The following is a 20,926-nucleotide window of genomic DNA, read 5'->3' on the forward strand; positions in this document are numbered from 1 at the left end:
TTTTTTTCTGAGATGGAGTCTCACTCTGTCACCCAGGCTGGAGTGCAGTGGCAAGATCACGGCTCACTGCAAGCTCCGCCTCCTGGGTTCACGCTATTCTCCTGCCTCAGCCTCCCGAGTAGCTGGGACTACAGGCGCCCACCACCACGCCTGGCTAATTTTTTGTATTTTTAGTAGAGACGGGGTTTCACCCCATTAGCCAGGATGGTCTCGATCTCCTGACCTTGTGATCCGCCCGACTCGGCCTCCCAAAGTGCTGGGATTATAGGCGTGAGCCACCGTGCCTGGCCTACATACACATTTTTAAACATCATAACACAAGCACACACTCTGAAGATTTGTGTCAAAACCAGATTTTCCACGTCTTGGCACCATTTCCCTCTGGGATTTTCTCCTCTTTCCTCTCCTTCATTCTCCCTCCCTGTCTTCCTTGTCCTCTTCATCCCTCCTCCCACTGACGGGGATGTATCTGTGTTAACCAACGCAAGGCTTCCGTGCAAAGCTAGAAACACAACTCATGGTTATTGACAAAGTCAGGGAAGGATTTTGGCCCCACTGAGATCCCTTAGTTATAAGGATCGAAGGCAGCAAAAATCGATTATCTCGTATCTCCCACCCCACACTGTCAATTAAAAATGTCCACCAGGCTTGGCACTCATGCCTGTAATCCCAGCACATTGGGAGGCCAAGGTGGGAGGATCACTGGAGGCCAGGACTTTGAGACCAGCCTGAGCAACATAGCAAGATCCCATCTCTACAAAAATTTTTAAACAATGGTGGTGTACACCTGCAGTCCCAGTTACTCGGGAGGCCCAGGTGGCAGGATCTCTTGAGCCCAGGAGTTCAAGTCTGCAGTGAGCTATGATTATTCCACTGCACTCCAGCCTGAGTGACAGAGCAAGACCCTGTCTCCATAAAAAAAAAAAAAAAATTTAAAATTAAAAAAATACGAATGACATTAAGTGCATTCACAATGTTGTGTAATCATTTTATTGTATAAAAATTATATTTATAAATATAACTTATAAATAATTACATAAATAATTTTTATTATAAAACTTAATGACAAATTTTTCAGTCTTAATCTTGTTACTTAATGGACTGCCGTCCATCTGAAGGAAAATGGATTAATATTTAAAGTCTCAAACTAGCGTGTATACATTAGTTTAAAATTATTATTATTATTATTGTTATTTTTTGAGACAGAGTCTTACTCTGTCACCCAGGCTGGAGTGCAGTGGCTTGATCTCAGCTCACAGCAACCTCCACCTGCCGGGTTCAAGCAATTCTTGTGCCTCAGCTTCCTGAATAGCTGGGATTACGGGTGCTGCCACTATACCCGGCTAATTTTTTTGTTTTTAGTAGAGACAGGGTTTCATCATGTTGGCCAGGGTGGTCTTGAACGCCGGACCTCAAATGATCCACCCGCCTCAGCCTCCCAAAGTGCTGGGATTACAGGCGTGAGCCACTGCACCCGGCCCTAAAATTATTTTAACATTGGGTTTTTTAAAAACCCATCAAACCGGAGAAGGATCTGTCACTTTTTTCTTTTTCTTTTTTAAGATGGGGTCTCACTCTGTTGTCCAGGCTGGAGTACAGTGGCACAATCATAGCTCACTATAGCCTTGAACTCCTGGGCTCAAACGATCTTCCCACCTCAGCCTCCTGAGTAGCTGGACTACTCAGAACTATAGGCCTGAGACACTACACCTGGCTAATTGTTTAAAATAATTTTTTAGGCTGGGCGCAGTGACTCATACATGTAATCCCAGCACTTTGGGAGGCCGAGGTGGGCAGACCACCAGGGGTCAGGACTTCGAGACCAGCCTGGCCAACATGGCAAAACCCCGTCTCTACTCAAAATACAAAAAGTAGCCGGGCATGGTGGCAGGCGCCTGTAATCCCAGCTACTCAGGAGGTTGAGGCAGGAGAATTGCTTGAACCTGGAAGGCAGAGGTTGCAATGAGCTGAGATCGCACCACTGCACTCCAGCCTGGGCAACAAAAGTGAAACTCCATCTGAGAAAAAATATATAATAATAATAATAATGTTTTAGAGGTGGGGATCTTGATATGTTGCCCAGGCTGGTCTTGAACTCCTGACCACAAGCGATCCTCCTGCCTCAGCCTCCCAAAGTGCTGGGATTACAGGCATGAGCCACTGCACTGGGCCCATTTTTCTCTTTCGTGTTGGTTTCCTTGTGTGTCTTGATATCTTTTTCTTGAGATATTTTCTGTTAGTGATATTCTCAGTCCACGACCCTGGAGGAGAAGGCCAGGGGGCCGCTGGCGAGTGAGGTGTGGCTGCGGCCGGGAGCTCAACATTTGCTCTTGGCTCCGGCCCTGACCTGCTGAAGGGTTTTGGCCACGTTCCCAAGCAAGTCACCGTCTGTCTCCTTTTTGGGAGAAGGGGCGGGAGGACAGATGATCTCTGGGAGCTGTCCCAGCTCTAAGCTCATATGCTATATGTGTGTGTGTGACATCATCCCCGCCTGAACCGAGGGTTGCAAACGTGATTTATCTCCTTCGATGCTTTATATAACTCCAGGGTGAGTCCAGTCATCAGCTCAGCTCTAAGCTGTTGGCCCTGCATTCAAGTAACCAGAACCACCCGTGAGAGCTGCCACCAGCAATGTCACTCAAAGCTTTCTTTCTTTCTTTTTTTTTTCTTTTAATTCCGAAAGTCTAAATCTCTAATTACCAAGGGACCGTTTAAACATGGTTTTATTTGTAATTGTCGCAAAGTTAATATCATTAAAAGGAAACTCACTAAGGACGAATTCTGTGTGATTTCACTCCTAGGAGGTCCCTAGAGTCCTCAGATTCGTAGAGACAAAAAGTAGAATGGGGAGTGCCAGGGACTGGGGAGGGGATGGGTTGGGGACAGAGTTTCAGTTTGGGAAGATGAGAAAGTTCCGGAGATGATGGTGGTGATGATTGCACAACACTGTGAATGCACTTAATACCACAAAACTGTGCATTTAAAATGGTTGAGATTTACCGGGCACAGTGGCTCACGCCTGTAATCCCAGCACATTGGGAGGCCGAAGTGGGTGGATCACTTTGAGGCCAGGAGTTCGAGACCAGCCTGGGCAACATGGCGAAATCCCGTCTCTACTAAAAATACAGAAATTAGCGGCCGGGCGCAGTGGCTCACGCCTGTAATCCCAGCACTTTGGGAGGCCGAGGCGGGTGGATCACGAGGTCAGGAGATCGAGACCATCTTGGTTAACATGGCGAAACCCCGTCTCTACTAAAAATACAAAAAATTAGCCAGGTGTGGTGACGGGTGCCTGTAGTCCCAGCTACTCGGGAGGCTGAGGCGGGAGAATGGCGTGAACCCGGGAGGTGGAACTTGCAGTGAGGTGAGATCACGCCATTGCACTCTAGCCTGGCAACAGAATGAGACTCCATCTTAAAAAAAAAAAAAAAAGATTGAGATGATAAATTGGTAAATTTTATGTGACGTTTATTTTTCCACAATTTAATACACACACACACACACAAATAAATAAGCTTACAAACCCTTCCTGTTAATATCACTAGTGTATGTGCTGTTATTGTAAAATAGACATCACATACAATTTTTTATTGTAACTGTGTTTAAGAGCAGTTTCGCTGCATCAAGTGCGTTGCTGTGGTTGTGCGACCATCACCACCATCATCTCCAGAACTTTCTCAACTTCCCAAACTGAAACTGTCCCCATGAAACACTCACTCCCCTTCTCCCTCCCCCAGCCCCAGCACCCACCATCCTCCTTTATGTCTTTGTGAATCTGATGACGCTAGAGACTTCATTATGCTTAATTTTTCTTTTTTTCTTTTTTTTTTTTTGAGACGGGGTCTCGCTCTGTCACCCAGGCTGGAGTGCAGTGGCACAATCTTGGTCCACTGCAAGCTCCGCCTCCTGGGTTCACGCCATTCTCCCACCTCAGCCTCCCGAGTAGCTGGGCCCTACAGGCGCCCGCCACCTCGCCCGGCTAATTTTTTGTATTTTTTGGTAGAAACGGGGTTTCACCGTGTTAGCCAGGATGGTCTCGATCTCCTGACCTCGTGATCGCCTCGGCCTCCCAAAGTGCTGGGATTACAGGCATGAGCCACCGCGCCCGGCCCATTGTGCTTCATTTTTCTAATCTCAGAAAAACCACAGTGTACCAGGTTTCCTGCAGTGGATTCTAGGAAGAGGTAGCAGGTATCAGGAATGATACCTGTGCCTGAACAAATATCCCTTCCTCTCCAAATAATAATAATAATAATAATAATACCAGGAGCTTCCCTTATTCAGGCAGTTCTACATTTTTTTTTTTTTCCATCTGTATTGCTGTAACTAGCTCCCATCAGAGTTAACCCAGGCAGGTTATTCCCGTGTCTGTTATGGCCTTAAGCAATATTTCAATCGTAAACTTTTCATATACGCTCACCGTTCAAATCCCTATCCAGCTAAGCATGCAATATTCGCTTTATATCTATCTAAACTTAATAAAAGACTCCTTCATCGAAATACTAATGCGCTCTCTAAAAAAGCTCAAAACAAATGTCTTAAAGCTGTATCCATCCATATTAAATAACTATACAGGCTTTATTAGTAACTTCAAAAGTTTGAACGTGACCAGTTTGTGATTTTGAAATTGTTGTGAGCACGCCGTGGCTGCAATCACAGCACTTTTGGAATTTGGGGCGTTGAAACCGGGGTTTGGTCGGCGCGGCGAAGCGTGACGAAACAAGATATGCCGCGGTTGGGGTTGGAGGGGTTGGTAACGGTCAAGTTCGAACCAGCCTGGCCAACATGAAACCCATCTCTAATAAAAATACAAAAAATTAGCCAGGCGATGGTGAACATGCCTGTAATCCCAGTGCCGAGCTGAGACAGGAGGAATGAGTGAACCCGAGGAGGCAGAAAGGTTGCAGTGAGCCAAGATTGGCATCCACCTTTGCAACAGGCTGACAGGCAAGACCCCATCTCAAAAAGAAGAAGAAAAAATAGTATTTTTTAGGACTGTTGCCTTTATAAGCTACTGGTGTTCTTCATGTATTAATTTTTTAAATTCCCTTTTCTGTGTGTATTTGAAAAATTCCTTCCTGGGGTTTCTCTACCTTGTGTTTTTGATCTGGTGTTGGATGGGGTAGGGACTGTCCTGAGCATTTCAGTGCTAGGCAGCATCCCTGGTCTCCACCCATTCCCACAGGAAGATACTACAGCCAAGTCCCCAACCTAATATCTCCAGGTGTTGCCCAGTGTCCTAGCGGGGCGGTTGGGGTTGGGACGATGCGTGGCCAATATGACGCTATACCGTTAGCCGAAGCGTGGTGGCATGATCCCTAACTAGAGCTGAGCGAATGGCGAATCCAGAAGTGGAGAGCCTCACCAGAACACCCTCATTAAACAAAACAATATCTCATTATATAATTCACCCTATCTGTTAATATGAATTGATTAACAATTAATTAATTAATTCATTCATTCAATTCATGCTATGATCTAACTCCTTCTCCTTCTCCTTCTTCTTCAACTTCTTCTTCAATGTGATTCCTCTGTTACCCAGAAGCTAGATGCAATTGCCCCATCTCAGCTCACTGCAGCCTGGAGCTTCCCAGGCTCAAGCAATCCTCCTACCTCAGCCTCCTGGCCAGGATTACTGAGCACAGTGATCCCCGCCTCCAGCCTCCCAAAAGTGCTGGGAACCACCTGGCCAATTTTTTAATGTGCCAAGAAATTCTGGGAGAAGCGCTCCTGGGTTTCTGCTGTGTCTACCAAATGCTTTACATATGTGGATGGTGCTTTCCTTTGCTGAATTCAGGATGTCTCAGCGGTGACTCTTTGGGAACCCCTCCATGAAAGCCCCAGACACCCTCTGTCTCGTTTTAACCCAACATCTGACTGTGAGCTGTGTATTTACTAGTTGTGTAGACTGTAAGTCCATTGAGAACAGGCATTGTCCTAATTATATAATCTTCAGTCCTGTGATTATGGTGTCTGGTCGTTGCTTTTGTTTTTTTGTTTTTTTGTTTTTTTTGAGACAGAGTCTTTCTCTGTCGCCCAACCCTGGAGTGCAGTGGCAGCGTCTTGGCTCACTACAGCTCATCTCAGGAGTTCCATGCATTCTCAACCTTCCAGTAGCTTCATTATAGGCGCCGCCACCTCACCCAGCTAATTTTGTTTTTGTTTGTTTTGTTTGTTTTGTTTTAGTAAAACGGGGGTTTCACCGTGTTAGCAGGATGGTCTCGATCTCCTTACCTTATGATCTGCCCCATGGGCCTCACCGCAAAGATGCTGGATTACCTGCACGGGCGTGAGCCGCAGCGCCCGACCAGTCGTTGCTTTTGAGATGGGGAGATCGCTCTGTCACAAACTGCAGTGCAGTAAGCGCGATCTCGGCTCACATAACCTCCGCCTCCGGGTTTCGGCGTTCTCCATAACGGTTGGCGGGTTACGGGCGTGCCGCTGCGCGATGGGGATCTTCTATCAAATAAATCTCCATCTAAAATCTCGAAATATCCTGTTTTATTATTTTACTTTATTTTTTAGTAGGGTAGGTTTCACCACATTACCCAACTGGTCTTGAACTCCTGGGCTCAAGTGATCACTCACCTGGCTTCCAAGGGTACTTAAGTTACAGTGTGAGCCACTGTGTTCGACTATATTTTTAATCTTTGAACGGAGGGTTCTATAAATGCTGAGCTGAAGTGTGGCCAGGGGCTCGGCTCTCAGCTTCTCTACCTACAGGCATCCTGGGCTCAGCGTCCTCTCCGTCAGCGTCCAAGTAGCTGGGACCGCGAGCAGTGAACCATAGTCAGTCTGGCTTTCGGGCAGATCTGGGCGTGATAGAGAAACCATGCTCTCTGAGAAGGTGATCACTACTTTGTGTGGATGGTGGTGGTGGCCCTTATTATTATTGTTGTTGTTGTTGTTGTTGTTGTTATTGTTGTTGTTGTGTGTGTGTTGGTAGTGGTGGTGGTTGTTGGTGGGTTGTGTGGGGGGTGTTGTTGGTGTGGCAGTGGTGTGGTGTGTGTGATGCATGTGTGGTGTGTGTGTGTGGTGTGTGTGGTGTGGTGTATGTGTGGTGTGTGTGGTGTGTGTGTAGTGTGTGTGGTGTGGTGTATGTGTGGTGTGTGTGTAATTGTATGTGTGGTATGTGTAGTGTGTGTGGTGTTGTTGTTGTTGTTGTTGTTGTTGTTGTTGTTGTTGTTGTTGTTGGTGTTGTTGTTGTTATTGTTGTTGTTGTTGTTGTTGTTGTTGTTGATTTGATTTACGTTGTTGGTTGTTGTTGTTGATTGTTGATTGTTGTTGTTGTTTGGTTGTTGTTGATTTGTTGATTTACGTTGTTGTTGTTGTTGAACGTTTGTTGATTTGTTACGTTACATTTATTTGTTTGATTGTTGTTGTTGTTGTTGATTTACGTTGTGCCCGTTGTTACGTTGTTGTTTGATTACGTTGTTGATTTACGTTGTTGTTGTTGTTGTTGCTGTTGTTGTTGATTTGTTGTTGTTGTTGTTGTTGTTGTTGCGTTGATTTACGTTTGACGTTTACGTTGTTAAAAATAAAAATTATTAAAAATTATTAAAAATTATTAAAAATTATTAAAAATTTTAATTATTAAAAATATTAAAAATATTAAAAATATATTGGCTTTTATGGCTGCTCTGGTCGGCGCTCAAAACATATGGCGATAAGTGCGCATCGTATCGTGGCGCGTTATAATAAATGGATGACGTTGCGCGCCGCTGGCGTAACGCAGCTTTATGTAGCGCGCGTCGCGCGCGCGCGTTCGCGCTGGCGCGCCGCGCCGCGCTGGCGCGCATGCGCGCTGAACGCCGGATGCGCGGATCCGCTGCGCGATGGCGTATTGTCATTCACGCGCGCGCTGGATCCAGCGCCACGCACGCGCGATGCTTGATCCGCCAGCGCGCGCGGCGCGCGCGCGGCGCTGGCGGGCACGATCCGCGCTGCGCTGGCGCGCGCATGAGCGAAGGCGCCGCCGCGCGCGCGCGCCGATGGAACGCCACGCATGGATCCGCCAGCATGCTATCAGTGCGCGATGCGAGATCCACGGCGCGCCGCGCGAGCGCGCGCACATGATCCAGCAAGATGCTGGCGATGCCAGCGGCGCGTTAGCGATGGCATACGCTGATATTTACGCGAAGGGCTGCCGCTGCGCTGCGAGGCGCGCGCGCGATGCGCGCGCGATGCGCTGCCGCGATGCGGCATGAGCGCGCGATGATGCGCGCGATGTTGCTACGAGGCGCTTGCCGTTAATGCGACGCCGACGCGGCGACGGATCCGCCGCGATGGCGCGCAGCGCGCGCGATGCACGGCGCGGCGCGGCGGCGGATGATCGAACGCCGAAGCGATGCCAGTGCGCCGATCTTTTCGCCCGCCTGGTAGGTAGTAGCTGCGCGCTGCTTTGATCCGCCGCCATGCAACGCGCAGCGATGCCGCGCGCGGATCCGCTTTTATTGATCCGCGCCGCTGGCTGGGGCGTGTGTGGTGTGTGTGGTGTGCGTGGTGGCGCGGTGTGTGTGCGTGCGGATGCGTGGTATGTGTGTGTGTGGATGTACGTAGGCGTGCGTGCGTGGTGGGTGTGGTGTGTGACGTGGTGTGTGTGCGTGGTGCGCGGGTGCGGGATGCGTGCGTGCGCACCTGCGTGCGGTGTGTTCAAATGCAGAGACGCGACCCGCCTTCTGTTTTTCCAGGGCTGAAGCTGCCCTCGAGGACCTGGTCTCCACCATTCGAGTCTGAAGATTCTCAGAAGCACAACCAGAGTGAATATGAGGATTCAGCCGGTGAATGTTGCTCCTGTCCAAAGACAGACTCTCAGATCCTGAAGGAGCTGGAGGAGTCCTCGTTTAGGAAGACGTTTGAGGATTACCTGCACAACGTGGTTTTCGTCCCCAGGTCAGGACTCACGCCTGGGTTTTAGTGGGTGCCAGGCTGGTTTGCGCTGGTCATTGCTTAGGGACCCAGAGGTAGTGGGACCCAGGAGATTGGCGAAGGGTAAGTGGAGTCCGAATGGTCCCAGTGGGAGGAAGAGATCTTGGAATTTCAAAATTTCGAGCGGATTTTTATCAGGAAGAGCAAATAATCACACAAAAGGGGAAAAATGGACAAAACTCAGCCTTTGCCTTTCTTACCTCTCCCGAGCTGGTCTCCATCTGGGTTCCAAAACAAACACCTATTAGATTGATTACATAGCTTCTCCTCTCTCTCTTTATTTTTATTTTTATTTTTGTAACAGAGTCTCCTCTGTCAGAAACAAGCCCAGGCTGGAGGCAGCATGCAATTTCTGCCTCCCACTCACAACCTCCTCCCGGTTCAAGTGCACTCGCTCCTCAGTTTCCCAAGTAGCTGGGACTACAGGCATGCACCACCACACCCAGCTAATTTTACATTTTTAGTAGAGACGTCTACCATGTTGGTCAGGCTGGTCTCAACTCTGGACCTCAGGTAATCTGCCTGCCTCTGCCTCCCAAAGTGCTGCTGCTAATATAGGTGAGCCACCACGCTTCTGGCCATGAAGGATTGAGGCTTTAGCTGGGTGCAGTGGTGTAAGCCTGTGGTCCCACCTACTTGGGAAGCCGAGGTGGTAGGGTTGCTTGAAGCCAGCCTGGGCAACATAATGAGACCCCATCTCTACAAAAAGACAATTTAAAAATGAGCCAGGCATGGTAATGCATGCCTGAACTCCTAGCCCGTGGGGAGGCTGAGGAAGAAGGATCACAAGAGCCCAGGAGATCGAGGCTGCAATGAGCAATGATGGCGCCACTGCACTCCAGCCTGGGAGACAGAGCGAGACCCTGTCTCTAAAAAAAAAATTAAAAGTATCTGTTCAGATGTTTACCAATGTTATTCACCCGAGCAGACTTTTCTCCCAGAACCATCAATGTGTAAGAATTCTTTTTCTTTTTGCATGTTCCCTATGTGACCCCTGGGTCCAAAAGAATGTTCAGTGGGACAGCCCAGGCATTGAAGTGGTTACCACACCTATGGAAATGAAATGTTGGTCATGTTATGGTCTCTCCGAATCCCAGCACTTTGGGAGGCCAAAGTGGGAGAATCAGTTGAGGCCAGAGGTGGAGACCAGCCTGAGCAACAGAGTGAGACCCTATCTCTACTGAAAAAGGAAACAAAAACAGCCAGACATGGTGGTGCATGTCTTGTAGTCCCAGCTACTCTGGAGGCTGAGGCGGGAGCATTGCTTGAGCACAGGAGTTGGAGGCTGCTGTGAGCTATGATGGCACCATTGCACTCCAGCCTGGGCAACAGAGCAAGACCCTGTCTCAAAAAGGAAAGAAAGAAAGAAAGAGAGAAAGAGAGAGAGAAGAAAAAAAAGAAAGGAAAGAGAGAGAGGAAGGGAGGGAGGGAGGGAGGAAGGAAGGAAGGAGAAAAAGAAAGAAAGAGAAGGAGAAAATGAAAAAGGAAGAAAGAGAAAAAAGAGAAAGGAAAGAAAGAAGAGAAAGAAAGAGGAAGGAAAAGAAAAGAAGGAAGGAAGGGGAGAGAGGGAGAGAGAACGAAAGAGGAAAGGAGAAAGAAAGAGGAAAGAAAGCAGAAAGAGAGAGAGAAAGAAAGAAGAAAGAAGGAAAAGAAAAAAAAGAAAAAAATGCTGCCAGACTTGGAGAAGTGACTGAGTCAGTTGTGTCCACATGTAGTCACATTTGACATCCCAGGGCCACCTCCGCAGGCCGTCTCTGGGGGAGAATTTTCTCTGATTTCTTCCCCGTCCCTTGCCGGGCCCCTGCATCTGCTGGCGAAGATGTAGCTCCCTCCCTCCAGCAAGTGATGGATGGGAGCAAGTGATCCAGGTTCAAGGCCAGGGTGCCCTTACTCAAACACAATGTGGCCTCCAAGTGTCAGAGCCCAGTGGTCTGTCTAATGAAGTTCCCTCTGTCCTCAAAGCAGTTGGTTTTATTTCCACAGAAAAACCTCTTCAGGCACTGGTGCCGAGGACCCTAGGTATGACTCACGAGCGCACCCCTGGGTGCCTGCCCGCAGGCAGGCGGTGCCAGGCAGACTTCCTCGAAAACGCAGGGTTTCCTGTGGCTTTTGCATGCGGGCTGCCAGCTGAGATGAGGATGCTTCACAAATTCAGAAATCCAATGCCTTCACTCTGAAATGAAATCTGTGCATGAATGGTGGGGGGAAATCTTCACTAACATTAATTTGCTGGACAACACAGAAGCACGTGAGAGCAAGCCCCGGGCACCTCCCTCCTGCCTCTGCCCGCAAGCCACCGTTGGCCTCACTAAAACATTCCCTTTGCACCCTCCCTGCAGACAGAAGTGGGTGGGGGTCCCCGGAGTCTGAGCCTCAGCAAGGCTGGGTGCCCTACCTAGCAACTCCTATACCATGAAGGGAGGGTGGTCTGGAAACAGAATATTTTCATGAAACGGTGACAGGATATGAACAATCTGATTGATCCGAGGATCTGCCTGGTCGGCCGCATACCGGTTGTCGGTTTGCCTGGCCTGGTTTTGCCTGTTCTGCCGGAGAGCGTTTGTTTTATTTATTGGTTTTGCCGAAACGCAAAAAAAGAAAAAAGATCGATCGGTCCATTTTATTGATCCGACGACTGTCCATTTATTCTTCCTGTTTCCTAGCCTCCTGAGTAGACTCATAGGCAGCTTCACAACATCTCAGCCCCGGCTAGCTCTTTTTGGTATTTTTAGGTAGAGGACGTGGGCTCTCACTGTGTTTACAGGATGGTCTTGATCTCCTGGGACTCCTGATCTGCCCTGGCCTCGCCTCCCAAAGTGCTGATCATGCCAGCCACTGCTACTCGGGCCGGAGCTCCTTCCCCACTCTTGCTGCTCCAGTCTGGAGTGCAGTGGTGCAATCCGCCCACTCCTCAACCTCCCGGGACCCGCGGGATTCTCTCAGCCCCAGCCTCCCGAAAGTAGCTAGGGATTATAGGCGGTACCTACTCACGCTCTCGCTTAATTTTTGCATTTTTAGTAGAGACGGTGTTTCTCCGTGTTGGTCAGGCTGGTCTCGAACTCTCGCCCACCTTGGCCTCCCAAAGTGCTGGGATTACAGGCGTGAGCCACCGCACTGTGGACGTGCTTCTTTCTGAACTCCTTGGCCCTAGGAGAAATGGAAGCAGTAGGGTCCTGGGAGAGAGGAAAACCCTGGAGAACTTGGGAGAAAGGCAAGGAGATGTTACCCATCGTGGGCTTTTGGGAGGAACAGGAGGTGAGACTAGAGAGGCAAGTTGGGACCACTTGGAGGGATTTTCTTCCTTTAGCGGAGTGTTTATTTTTTTCCAGGCACCTGTGTGGCCTGATATGACCTCTAGTGGCCATTTGCAATACTATCTGTGGCCAAGAAGGATCTAAAAATGTGTGGGCTTGGTCCAAAGTGGATCTCAATCTCAGTCCTGCTATTAATAATATTTGGGGGCCACAGCGGGACGTGGTAGCTCATGCCTGTAATCCCAACATTTTGGGAGGCCCAGGCGGGGCAATCACTTGAGGCCAGGAGTTCGAGACCAGCCTGACCAAGATGGTGAAACTCCGTCACTCCAAGAAATATAAAAATTAGCTGGACGTGGTGGCACACGCCTGTAATCCCAGCTACTTGGGAGGCTGAGGCAGGAGAATCGCTTGAACCCTGGAGGCGGAGGTGGCAGTGAGCCGAGATCTCGCCACTGCACTCCAGCCTGGGTGACAGAGCAAGACTCTGTCTCAAAAAAAAAAAAAATAATAATAATAATAAATACATAATAGTAATTAATAATAATAAATCATATTTGGGGTCAGACTATTCTAGGGCATGGAAACTGTCCTGGGCAGTGTCCAGCAACACTAAGCAGCATCACTGGCTTCCACTCATCTGATGCCAGTAGCATGTCTTCCCCCCAAAGTAGTAATAACCAAAAATATCTTCAGACGTTGCTAAATATCCCCCTGGGGGATGGGGGCAGAAGGACCCTTGGTTGAGACCACGAGTTTAGTGTGGGATTGTTGGATAATGAAATGCTGCCTAGGGTGGGCACGGTGGCTCATGTCTGTAATCCCAGCACTTTGGGAGGCCCAGGCAGGCGGATCACCTGAGGTCAGGAGTTCGAAACCAGCCTGGCCAACGTGGTGAAACCCCGTCTCTACTAAAAATACAAAACTTAGCGGGGCCATGGTGATACACGCCTGTAATCCCAGCTACTTGGGAGGCTGAGGCAGGAGAATCGCTTGAACCCAGAAATTGGAAGTTGCAGTGAGCCGAGATCACCCCACTGCACTCCAGCCTGGGCAACAGAGCAAGACTTAAAAAAAAAAAAAAAAAATTCTGCTTATGTAAGAAGTAGAACACTCGGTTGATGCTTTGTCTTTTGCCACTTCATGGTCTTTTTGGTTATAATCTTTTTGGTATATAAACTCATTTGGCCTATTTGATGAGCCCGTTTTACATCTCTGGTTATTCAGGTATCAATTTCTCAGTGGTTATTCATGAAGCACCAGCGTCTTGGTTATTTTCACAAGACCCATTGCATGTATAGAAATTATCTGAATCTTGCTCATATGGATATATCTTTGGCTTGATAAGTGGTGGAGCTGTTTTCTTTTCCATTCTAGAATGTTGTTGGTCTTTTAATACAAAAAGACCACAAAGAAAATCTTAACAAATGCCCCCAAAGTAGGATTTGTTTTCTGACCACACATTTTCTGGTGACGTTGCAATAGAAACTAAAAGTTAATTTCAAAAGTTTAAACAGAAAACTACTTGTTGGTGGTTAAAAGTTAAACACTTACAGGCTGGGTGCAGTGGCTCACACCTGTAATCCCAGCACTTTGGGAGGCCAAGGCTCCTCACGAAGTCAGGAGCTTGAGACCAGCCTGGCCAATACGGTGAAACCCCATCTCTACTCAAAATACCAAAATTAGCCAGATATGGTAACGCGTGCCTGTGGTCCCAGCTACTTGGGAGGTTGAGGCAGAAGAATCACTTGAACCCGGGAGGCGGAGGTTGCAGTGAGCCAAGATCAGGCCACTGCCCTCCAGCCTGGGCAATAGAGCGAGACTCCATCTAAAAAAAAAAAAAGTTAAAAAGTTAAACACTTACATATCTATTGGGTCAAAGCAGAAATGGAAACTTCCATTGAAGTCCTTTTGGAAAATAATGAAAACATGAATATCACATACCTTCACTTGTAGAATATTGCCAAAGCTTGGCTTTGATGTTAGTTAGCAGACTTAAATGGATTGATACATTAAGAAATAAACTTTAAACTATAAAATATAAATGTATTAGACAGGAAGGGAAAAGCAATAACAGCTAAGCCTATGGTAAACATAATCAAAGGGAAATCAGAAGGAAAGAAGATGACATAAAACTAGTGTCTGAAGAAAAAATGTGTTAAGTTCTTTGGACAACTGTGCACTTGCTCAGTTTGAAAGTTTCAGCATGGTGGGAAAATTTAACTTGTCTAAATGGATTCAAAAAGAAGCAGAAAAATTAAGTGGTTATGAACCTTGGAAAAAGATACGTGTCAATTAATTTCCTCAAAAAAATCCCTTGGCCTGGAGAGTTTTATAGACACGTTCTTTCAAGTTCTGAAAGAGCATCTATTTCCTATAATATAAAAACTATTTTAGGGCATAGAAATCTATAAAAATTGTCCCAGTTCGTATTATGAAATGAACATAACACCCTTAAAGAACTTGACAAAGAGGCCGGGCACGGTGGCTCAGGCCCGTAATCCCAGTACTTTGGGAGGCCAAGATGGGCGGATCACAAGGTCAAGACATTGAGACTATCCTGGCCAACACAGTGAAACCCTGTCTCTACTAACAATACAAACATTAGCCAGATATGGTGGCACATGCCTGTAATCCCAGCTACTTGGAAGGCTGAGGCAGGAGAATCACTTGAACCCAGGAGGTAGAGGTTGCAGTGAGCTGAGATCACACCATTGCACACTCCAGCCTGGCAACCGAGTGAGACTTTGTCTCAAAAAAAAAAAAAAAAAACTTGACAAAGATACTGCACTGAACAAAAGCCACAGTCCTAGCTAATATGTGACATTAGATTCAAATGTCCCAAATAAAACACTGCACTGGCAATATTGTTTATCTCCAAAATGCGAGGATGGTTTAAGATCAGAAGATTTGATAACATCATCTATTTCATCAAGAGGTGCAATAAAGAAGATCATATCTATTTCAATAACCTTAATTTAAAATTCCTAACTTAGAGAAAGGGGAGGAAAAAAAAAAGAGTCCTCTCATAAAACTAGTAATAGAATATTTCTTCTACAAGATAAATGTTACCTAGGTTAAACCAACAGCCAAGCTAACGTCATTCTTAAAATTATTCTTAGTATACTTAGGAACAAAACAAGGAAACCCCATCTCATCATTACTAATTAACATTTCTCTGGGCATCCAGCCAATGTAATAAGACAAGAAACAGAAATTAGAGTTGTAAAGAATGGAATGTGGGAAATAAAGTCATTGCTATTTGCAGAGTGTCTAGCTCAAGGGTAGGCAAACTATGGCCCATGGGCTAGCTGCCTGTTTTTGTAAATGAACTCTTATTGGAATGCAACCCCACCCACTTGTTTACACATCATCTAGGGCTGCTTTAAGCTACAATGACAGAGTAGTTGTGACAGAGGTCATTTGGCTTGCAAAACCCAAAATATTTATTATCTAGCCCTTTACGGGAAAATTTGCTGACCCCTCTTCTAGTATATCATTGAAAACTCAAGAAAGTCAATTATGAAACTTTTAAAATGAGTTAGAGTTTGGGAACATAGGTACAATAGAAATAACTTAAAAAAACTGTAGATATACCAGCAATAATTAGAATATAAAATAAGGAAAAAGATCCCTTTCCAAATTGCCATAAAACCTTAGCACAACTCGTAATAACTCCATCTAGAATGACTTGTAAGGGAACAAATTTTAAAATGTTACTGATATATTAAATTGTATAAATAAACATGAAAGCCTGTATCAAACCATGTAAAGAAAGCTTACTGGCAAATGGAAAAGAGTAAGTTGTGTAGCATGATACATAAAAGGTTAATATCCTTAACGAATAAACAACACAGGAGTAAGGAAAGCACAAGGAATTCAGGGAAAAACAAAGGACAAGGAGGGGACAATTCTTTGGAGAATCACAGAGAACCAATAAAGGAAAAATGAAGTCACAGTAATATAAAGATCCACAAATAACATAGTCGAGTGATAGCATATTTTTAATCTCTTGGGTTAAAAATCTAGACAAACTAAACAAACACAGAAAGGAAAACTTGTTAAGGCTTAGGGTTGCTGAGATTGTCCTGGAATGCAGTCTCATGGCCTGCTGGTGGAACCAGAAGTCAATTTAGAGTTTCTGGACAACCATTTAGCTGTTGGGCAGTAGATATTAAGAAGCATAAAGAGTTTCTTATCTCCCTGAACCTAGTGATATTTTCCTCTAGGAATCTACTTTGGGGAAGTAATAAGACAATCAGATAATGATCAAAGGAATATTTATAACAGCAGAAAAAAAGAAAAAAAAAAAGGGAGCCGGGCACGGTGGCTCATGCCTGTAATCTTGGCACTTTGGGAGGCTGAGGTGGGTGGATCACCTGAGGTCAGGAGTTCCAGACCAGCCTGACCAACATGGCAAAACTCCGTCTCTACTAAAAATACAAAAATTAACTGGACATGGTGGCAGACGCCTGTAATCCCAGCTACTCAGGAGGCTGAGGCAGGAGAATCGCTTGAACCCAGGAGGTGGAGTTGCGAGTAGAGGAGCCGAGATTGCACCACTGCACTCTAGCCTGGGTGACATGAGTGAAACTCTGTCTCAAAATAAATTAAATAAAATAAGGACGATGGTTAAGTGAATGATGACTCATGAAGTAAATGGAATATTTTACAGTCATTTATCATTTGCCAAGTTTTCTGCAGGGAGCACATGCTACTTCTGTAGGTGATGGGGGAAAACCCTAACATTAAAAAGGAAAAAATCCCAAAATTCTCTCCTAGTTAAGATGTTATGTTGAAAGGAAAATATTTAATAAATGCTTCCAATATAACAGAAGTAAAACAAAAGTTTACTTATAAAACAGGCTTGATGCTCATCATGTTCACATAATATTCTGGGGAAAAAAATTGCCCAAAGGGCTTGGTGAACGTAGTTTATGGTGGATTTATATTTTCTTTTCTTTTCTTTCTTTCTTTTTTTTTTTTTGAGGCAGGGGTCTAACCATCACACAGGCGCTGGAAGTACAGTGGCGCAATCTTGGCTCCTGCAACCTCCCGCCTCCTGGGCTCACTCTTGCCTCAGCCTCCTGAGTAGCTGGGATTGCAACTAATACACCACCAGGCTCAATTTTTGTATTTTCAATAGAACAGGGGTTTCCGTGTTAGCCAGGCTGGTCTCGAACTCTGACCTCAGGAATTATCTACTTCCTTTGAGCCTCCCAAAGCCACTGGAATTACAGGTGTGAGCCACCTCGCCCAGCCTACATTTTCTCCTTTATCCTTTTTTCTTTGTATTTTAAAATTTGCTAGCTATCAACATTTGTTGTTTGATGGATCTTTTCAAGGGATGGGGAGAAGTGTGCTGATTGCACAGATGTTTCTTGGAGTTAATCTTCCTGACCTGAGTGATGTGATTCCTTTTCTAAGAATTACAGCTTAATCATTCAAATTATGCAGGTGCCCTAAGCAGTCATAAGAAGGAGAAGATGTATTTTTTCCTGTTTAAACTGACGATGTCGATCAGTAACTTGGACCATTGAGCAAATGCCATTTGGCAGGGCTTCCTGAAAAGCTAGACTCTTATGTGCTTTTGGTGTCTTATTTTTGTCACTGACCCTGGCTGGCCTATTTATCTGCAAAATGAAAAACCTGAAATCGAGCATGTCGAGGGGAATATCGGTGTGTGTCTACTATCGATGGTCTTAGAAGCACTCATCCCTCACGAGGTGGGCCTGCTCTAATCCTTCAGATGCTCACAAGGGCATCTTGAAAGCTGCTCTGGGTGGTCATTCCTGGCAGTCTGCATTGTAATCCATGTTCCCCACCGCTGCACCCTCCTGCACTCTGATCTTTCTTCTTAATCGAGCCTTTTAATTCTCCAGCGTCATTTAAAAAAAAAAAAATGATGGTGATGGTGTGATCATGCATGTCCTACTGTCGTTCCAGGCCATCTCGGAAACGCAGGTCCCTTGGCGATGTTGGGAATGTGACGGTGGCCGTGCCCACGGTGGCAGCTTTCCCCAACATTTCCTCGACCAGCACGCCCACAAGTCCGGAGGAGCACAGGCCCTTTGAGAAGGTGGTGAACAAGGAGTCGCTGGTCATCTCCGGCTTGCGACACTTCACGGGCTATCGCATCGAGCTGCAGGCTTGCAACCAAGACACCCCTGAGGAACGGTGCAGTGTGGCAGCCTACGTCAGCGCCAGGACCATGCCTGAAGGTGGGGCCGCTGCCCCGGGGTCTGAATGTCATGCGGTGGGACACCCAGGCTGACCAAAGACAGATTCTCCACGCTCTGAGCAGTGCATATCTGTATTTTACCTTATTGGCCTTTTTTTTTTTTGAGACAGAGCCTTGCCCTGTTGCCCAGGCTGGAGTACAGTGGTGCTACCTCAGCTCACTCCAGCCTCTGCCTCCTCCATCAAGTGATTCCCTGCTTCAGCCTCCCGAGTAGCTGGGACTACAGGTGTCTGCCACCACGCCCAGCTAATTTTTGTATTTTTAGTAGAGATGGGGTTTCACCATATTGCCCAGGCTGGTCTCGAACTCCTGGGCTCAAGTGATCCACCCACCTCGGCCTCTCAAAGTGCTGGGATTACAGGCATGAGCCACCGAGCCCGGCCTTTTTTTTTTTAGTGAGATGAAGCCTTGCTCTGTCACCCAGGCTGGAGTGCAATGGCGTAATCTTGGCTCACTGCAATCTCCGCCTCCCTGGTTCAAGCAATTCTCCTGCCTCAGCCTCCCAAGTAGCTGGGACTAGAGGTGTGTGCCACCACACCTGTATTTTCAGTAGAGACAGGGTTTCACCATGTTTCCCAGGCTGGTCTCCAATGCCTGAGCTCAAATAGTCCGCCAACCTTGAGCTCCTAAAGTGCTGGGATTACAGGCATGAGCCACCATGCCAGGCCATATTTTCAAATTATAAGAGTCATAGGCAACCATTATGTAAACTTTAGAAAATATACCACTGCACTGCAGCCTGGGTGACAGAGCAAGACTCCGTCTCAAAAAAAAAGTTATATGCAGAAAGTAATCCATTTAATCTTCCTAACAATCCTGTGGGATGAGTTTTAGATGTCCATTCTCTGATGAGGAAAATGGGATGTGGAAAAATGATGTCACCAGCCCAAGGTTGCACCACGGGCAGGTGGCAGAAGTGGGATCTGATCCAACAGTTACATCCCTGCCTCTCACTTCCTCTCCTTACAGCCAAGGCTGATGACATTGTTGGCCCTGTGACGCACGAAATCTTTGAGAACAACATCGTCCACTTGATGTGGCAGGAGCCGAAGGAGCCCAATGGCCTGATCGTGCTGTATGAAGTGAGTTATCGGCGATATGGCGATGAGGTAAGGCCCTTGACTCTTGGGCACGCCCCTTCACACTTCAGCACGCCCCTTCAGAGTTGCCCTTGGTACCTCCTTCCTCTGCTGAAATTCTGATTGCAGTGCTTCTCTCATCAGATACTGTGCTATTAGCACTTAAAGCCTTGATACTTGACTTCCCAGGAAGATGGGTCAGAAATGCCAACCTACAAGCTTGTTAGTTTTCTTAATTTCTCACATTGCTTTTCAGCTGTGTCCTCTAAGTTGAATGATGTCTGTCTCCCACCACGACAGGAGACTCATTTCACTTTAGAAGGAGTTATATGAGTCTTAAAACCTTATAAGTTGCTGGGCATGGTGGCTCACACCTGTAATCCAAGCACTTTGGGAGGCTGAGGCAGGCAGACCACTTGAGGCCAGGAGTTTGAGACCAGCCTGGCTAACATGGTGAAACCCCGTCTCTACTAAAAATACAAAAATTAGCCAGGTGTGGTGGTGGGTGCCTGTAATCCCAGATACTCAGGAGGCCGAGGTGGGAAGCTGAGGCAGGAGAATCACTTGAACCCAGGAGGTGGAGGTTGCAGTAAGCCGAGATTGGCCATTGTACTCCAGCCTGGGTGACAGAGCAAGACTCTGTCTCAAAAACAGCAACAACAGGCTGGGCGGGTCTGGGATGTGGGATGGTGTCTGCCATGGTGACTCTGTCTCTACTAAAATGCAAAAAAAATTAGCCGAGGCGTGGTGGCAGGGGCCTGTAGTCCCAGCTACTCGGGGAGGCTGAGGCAGGAGGTGGCGTGAACCCTGGGAGTGAGGAGCTTACCGAAGTGAGAGCCAAAGATCCGCGCTCGTGCACTCCGAAAAGCCCTGGGTGAGCTTGAAGCCGAGACTCCATCTCAAAAAAGAAAAAAAAAAAAAACCCAACAACAACAACAACAAATCTTATAAGTTACTTTTCGTTGGATGCTTCCATTCAGCCAGACACCATGCAAGTGCTGGGTGAATGCAGAGATGCACAAGACACAGAATCCAAGACAAACAACCCAAAAGAACCCAAACAGTTGCTAAGCCATTCCCAGAACTCACCATATGTCCCAAACACATTCAGCACGTTACACACAGTATCTCATTGATCACATTGTATTACCTCTAGGAAATTTTGAGAGGCCCCATTATTTTTATGGACAGCCAGGCAAAAGAAAAAAAAAAGGTGCTGTTAATTCTATTTTTATTTTTTCCTAGAATATAGATCCTGAGCACTGTTAAGTGTTAGTAAGATGCATTGCTTGTAAGATGCACTCCAATTTCAGAAATGCCAAAATGCAAAAATAACATACCTGTTGGGATTGAGGAAGTACAATACATCCTCACATTATCCCAGTGAGCTGGGTACTGAGGCTTCCAGAGTTTAAGCTGCTGCA

At 46.6% G+C, this 20,926-nt stretch overlaps 1 protein-coding gene across 1 annotated transcript in view; it reads left to right on the top strand.

The window, feature by feature from the left end:
- The window catches only part of INSR (insulin receptor), a 180,983-nt gene that overhangs the window by 135,806 nt on the left and 24,251 nt on the right, over positions 1-20,926 (top strand). Inside the window, exons 8-12 of the mRNA XM_031659063.1 lie at positions 8,030-8,201; positions 8,663-8,892; positions 10,912-10,947; positions 18,129-18,403; positions 19,393-19,532. Of these exons, the coding sequence (XP_031514923.1) occupies positions 8,030-8,201; positions 8,663-8,892; positions 10,912-10,947; positions 18,129-18,403; positions 19,393-19,532 (853 nt within the window). The remainder of the gene's footprint in view (positions 1-8,029; positions 8,202-8,662; positions 8,893-10,911; positions 10,948-18,128; positions 18,404-19,392; positions 19,533-20,926) is intronic.

This window comes from Papio anubis, chromosome 20 (genome assembly GCF_008728515.1).
Source record: "Papio anubis isolate 15944 chromosome 20, Panubis1.0, whole genome shotgun sequence".
Taxonomy (NCBI): domain Eukaryota; kingdom Metazoa; phylum Chordata; class Mammalia; order Primates; family Cercopithecidae; genus Papio; species Papio anubis.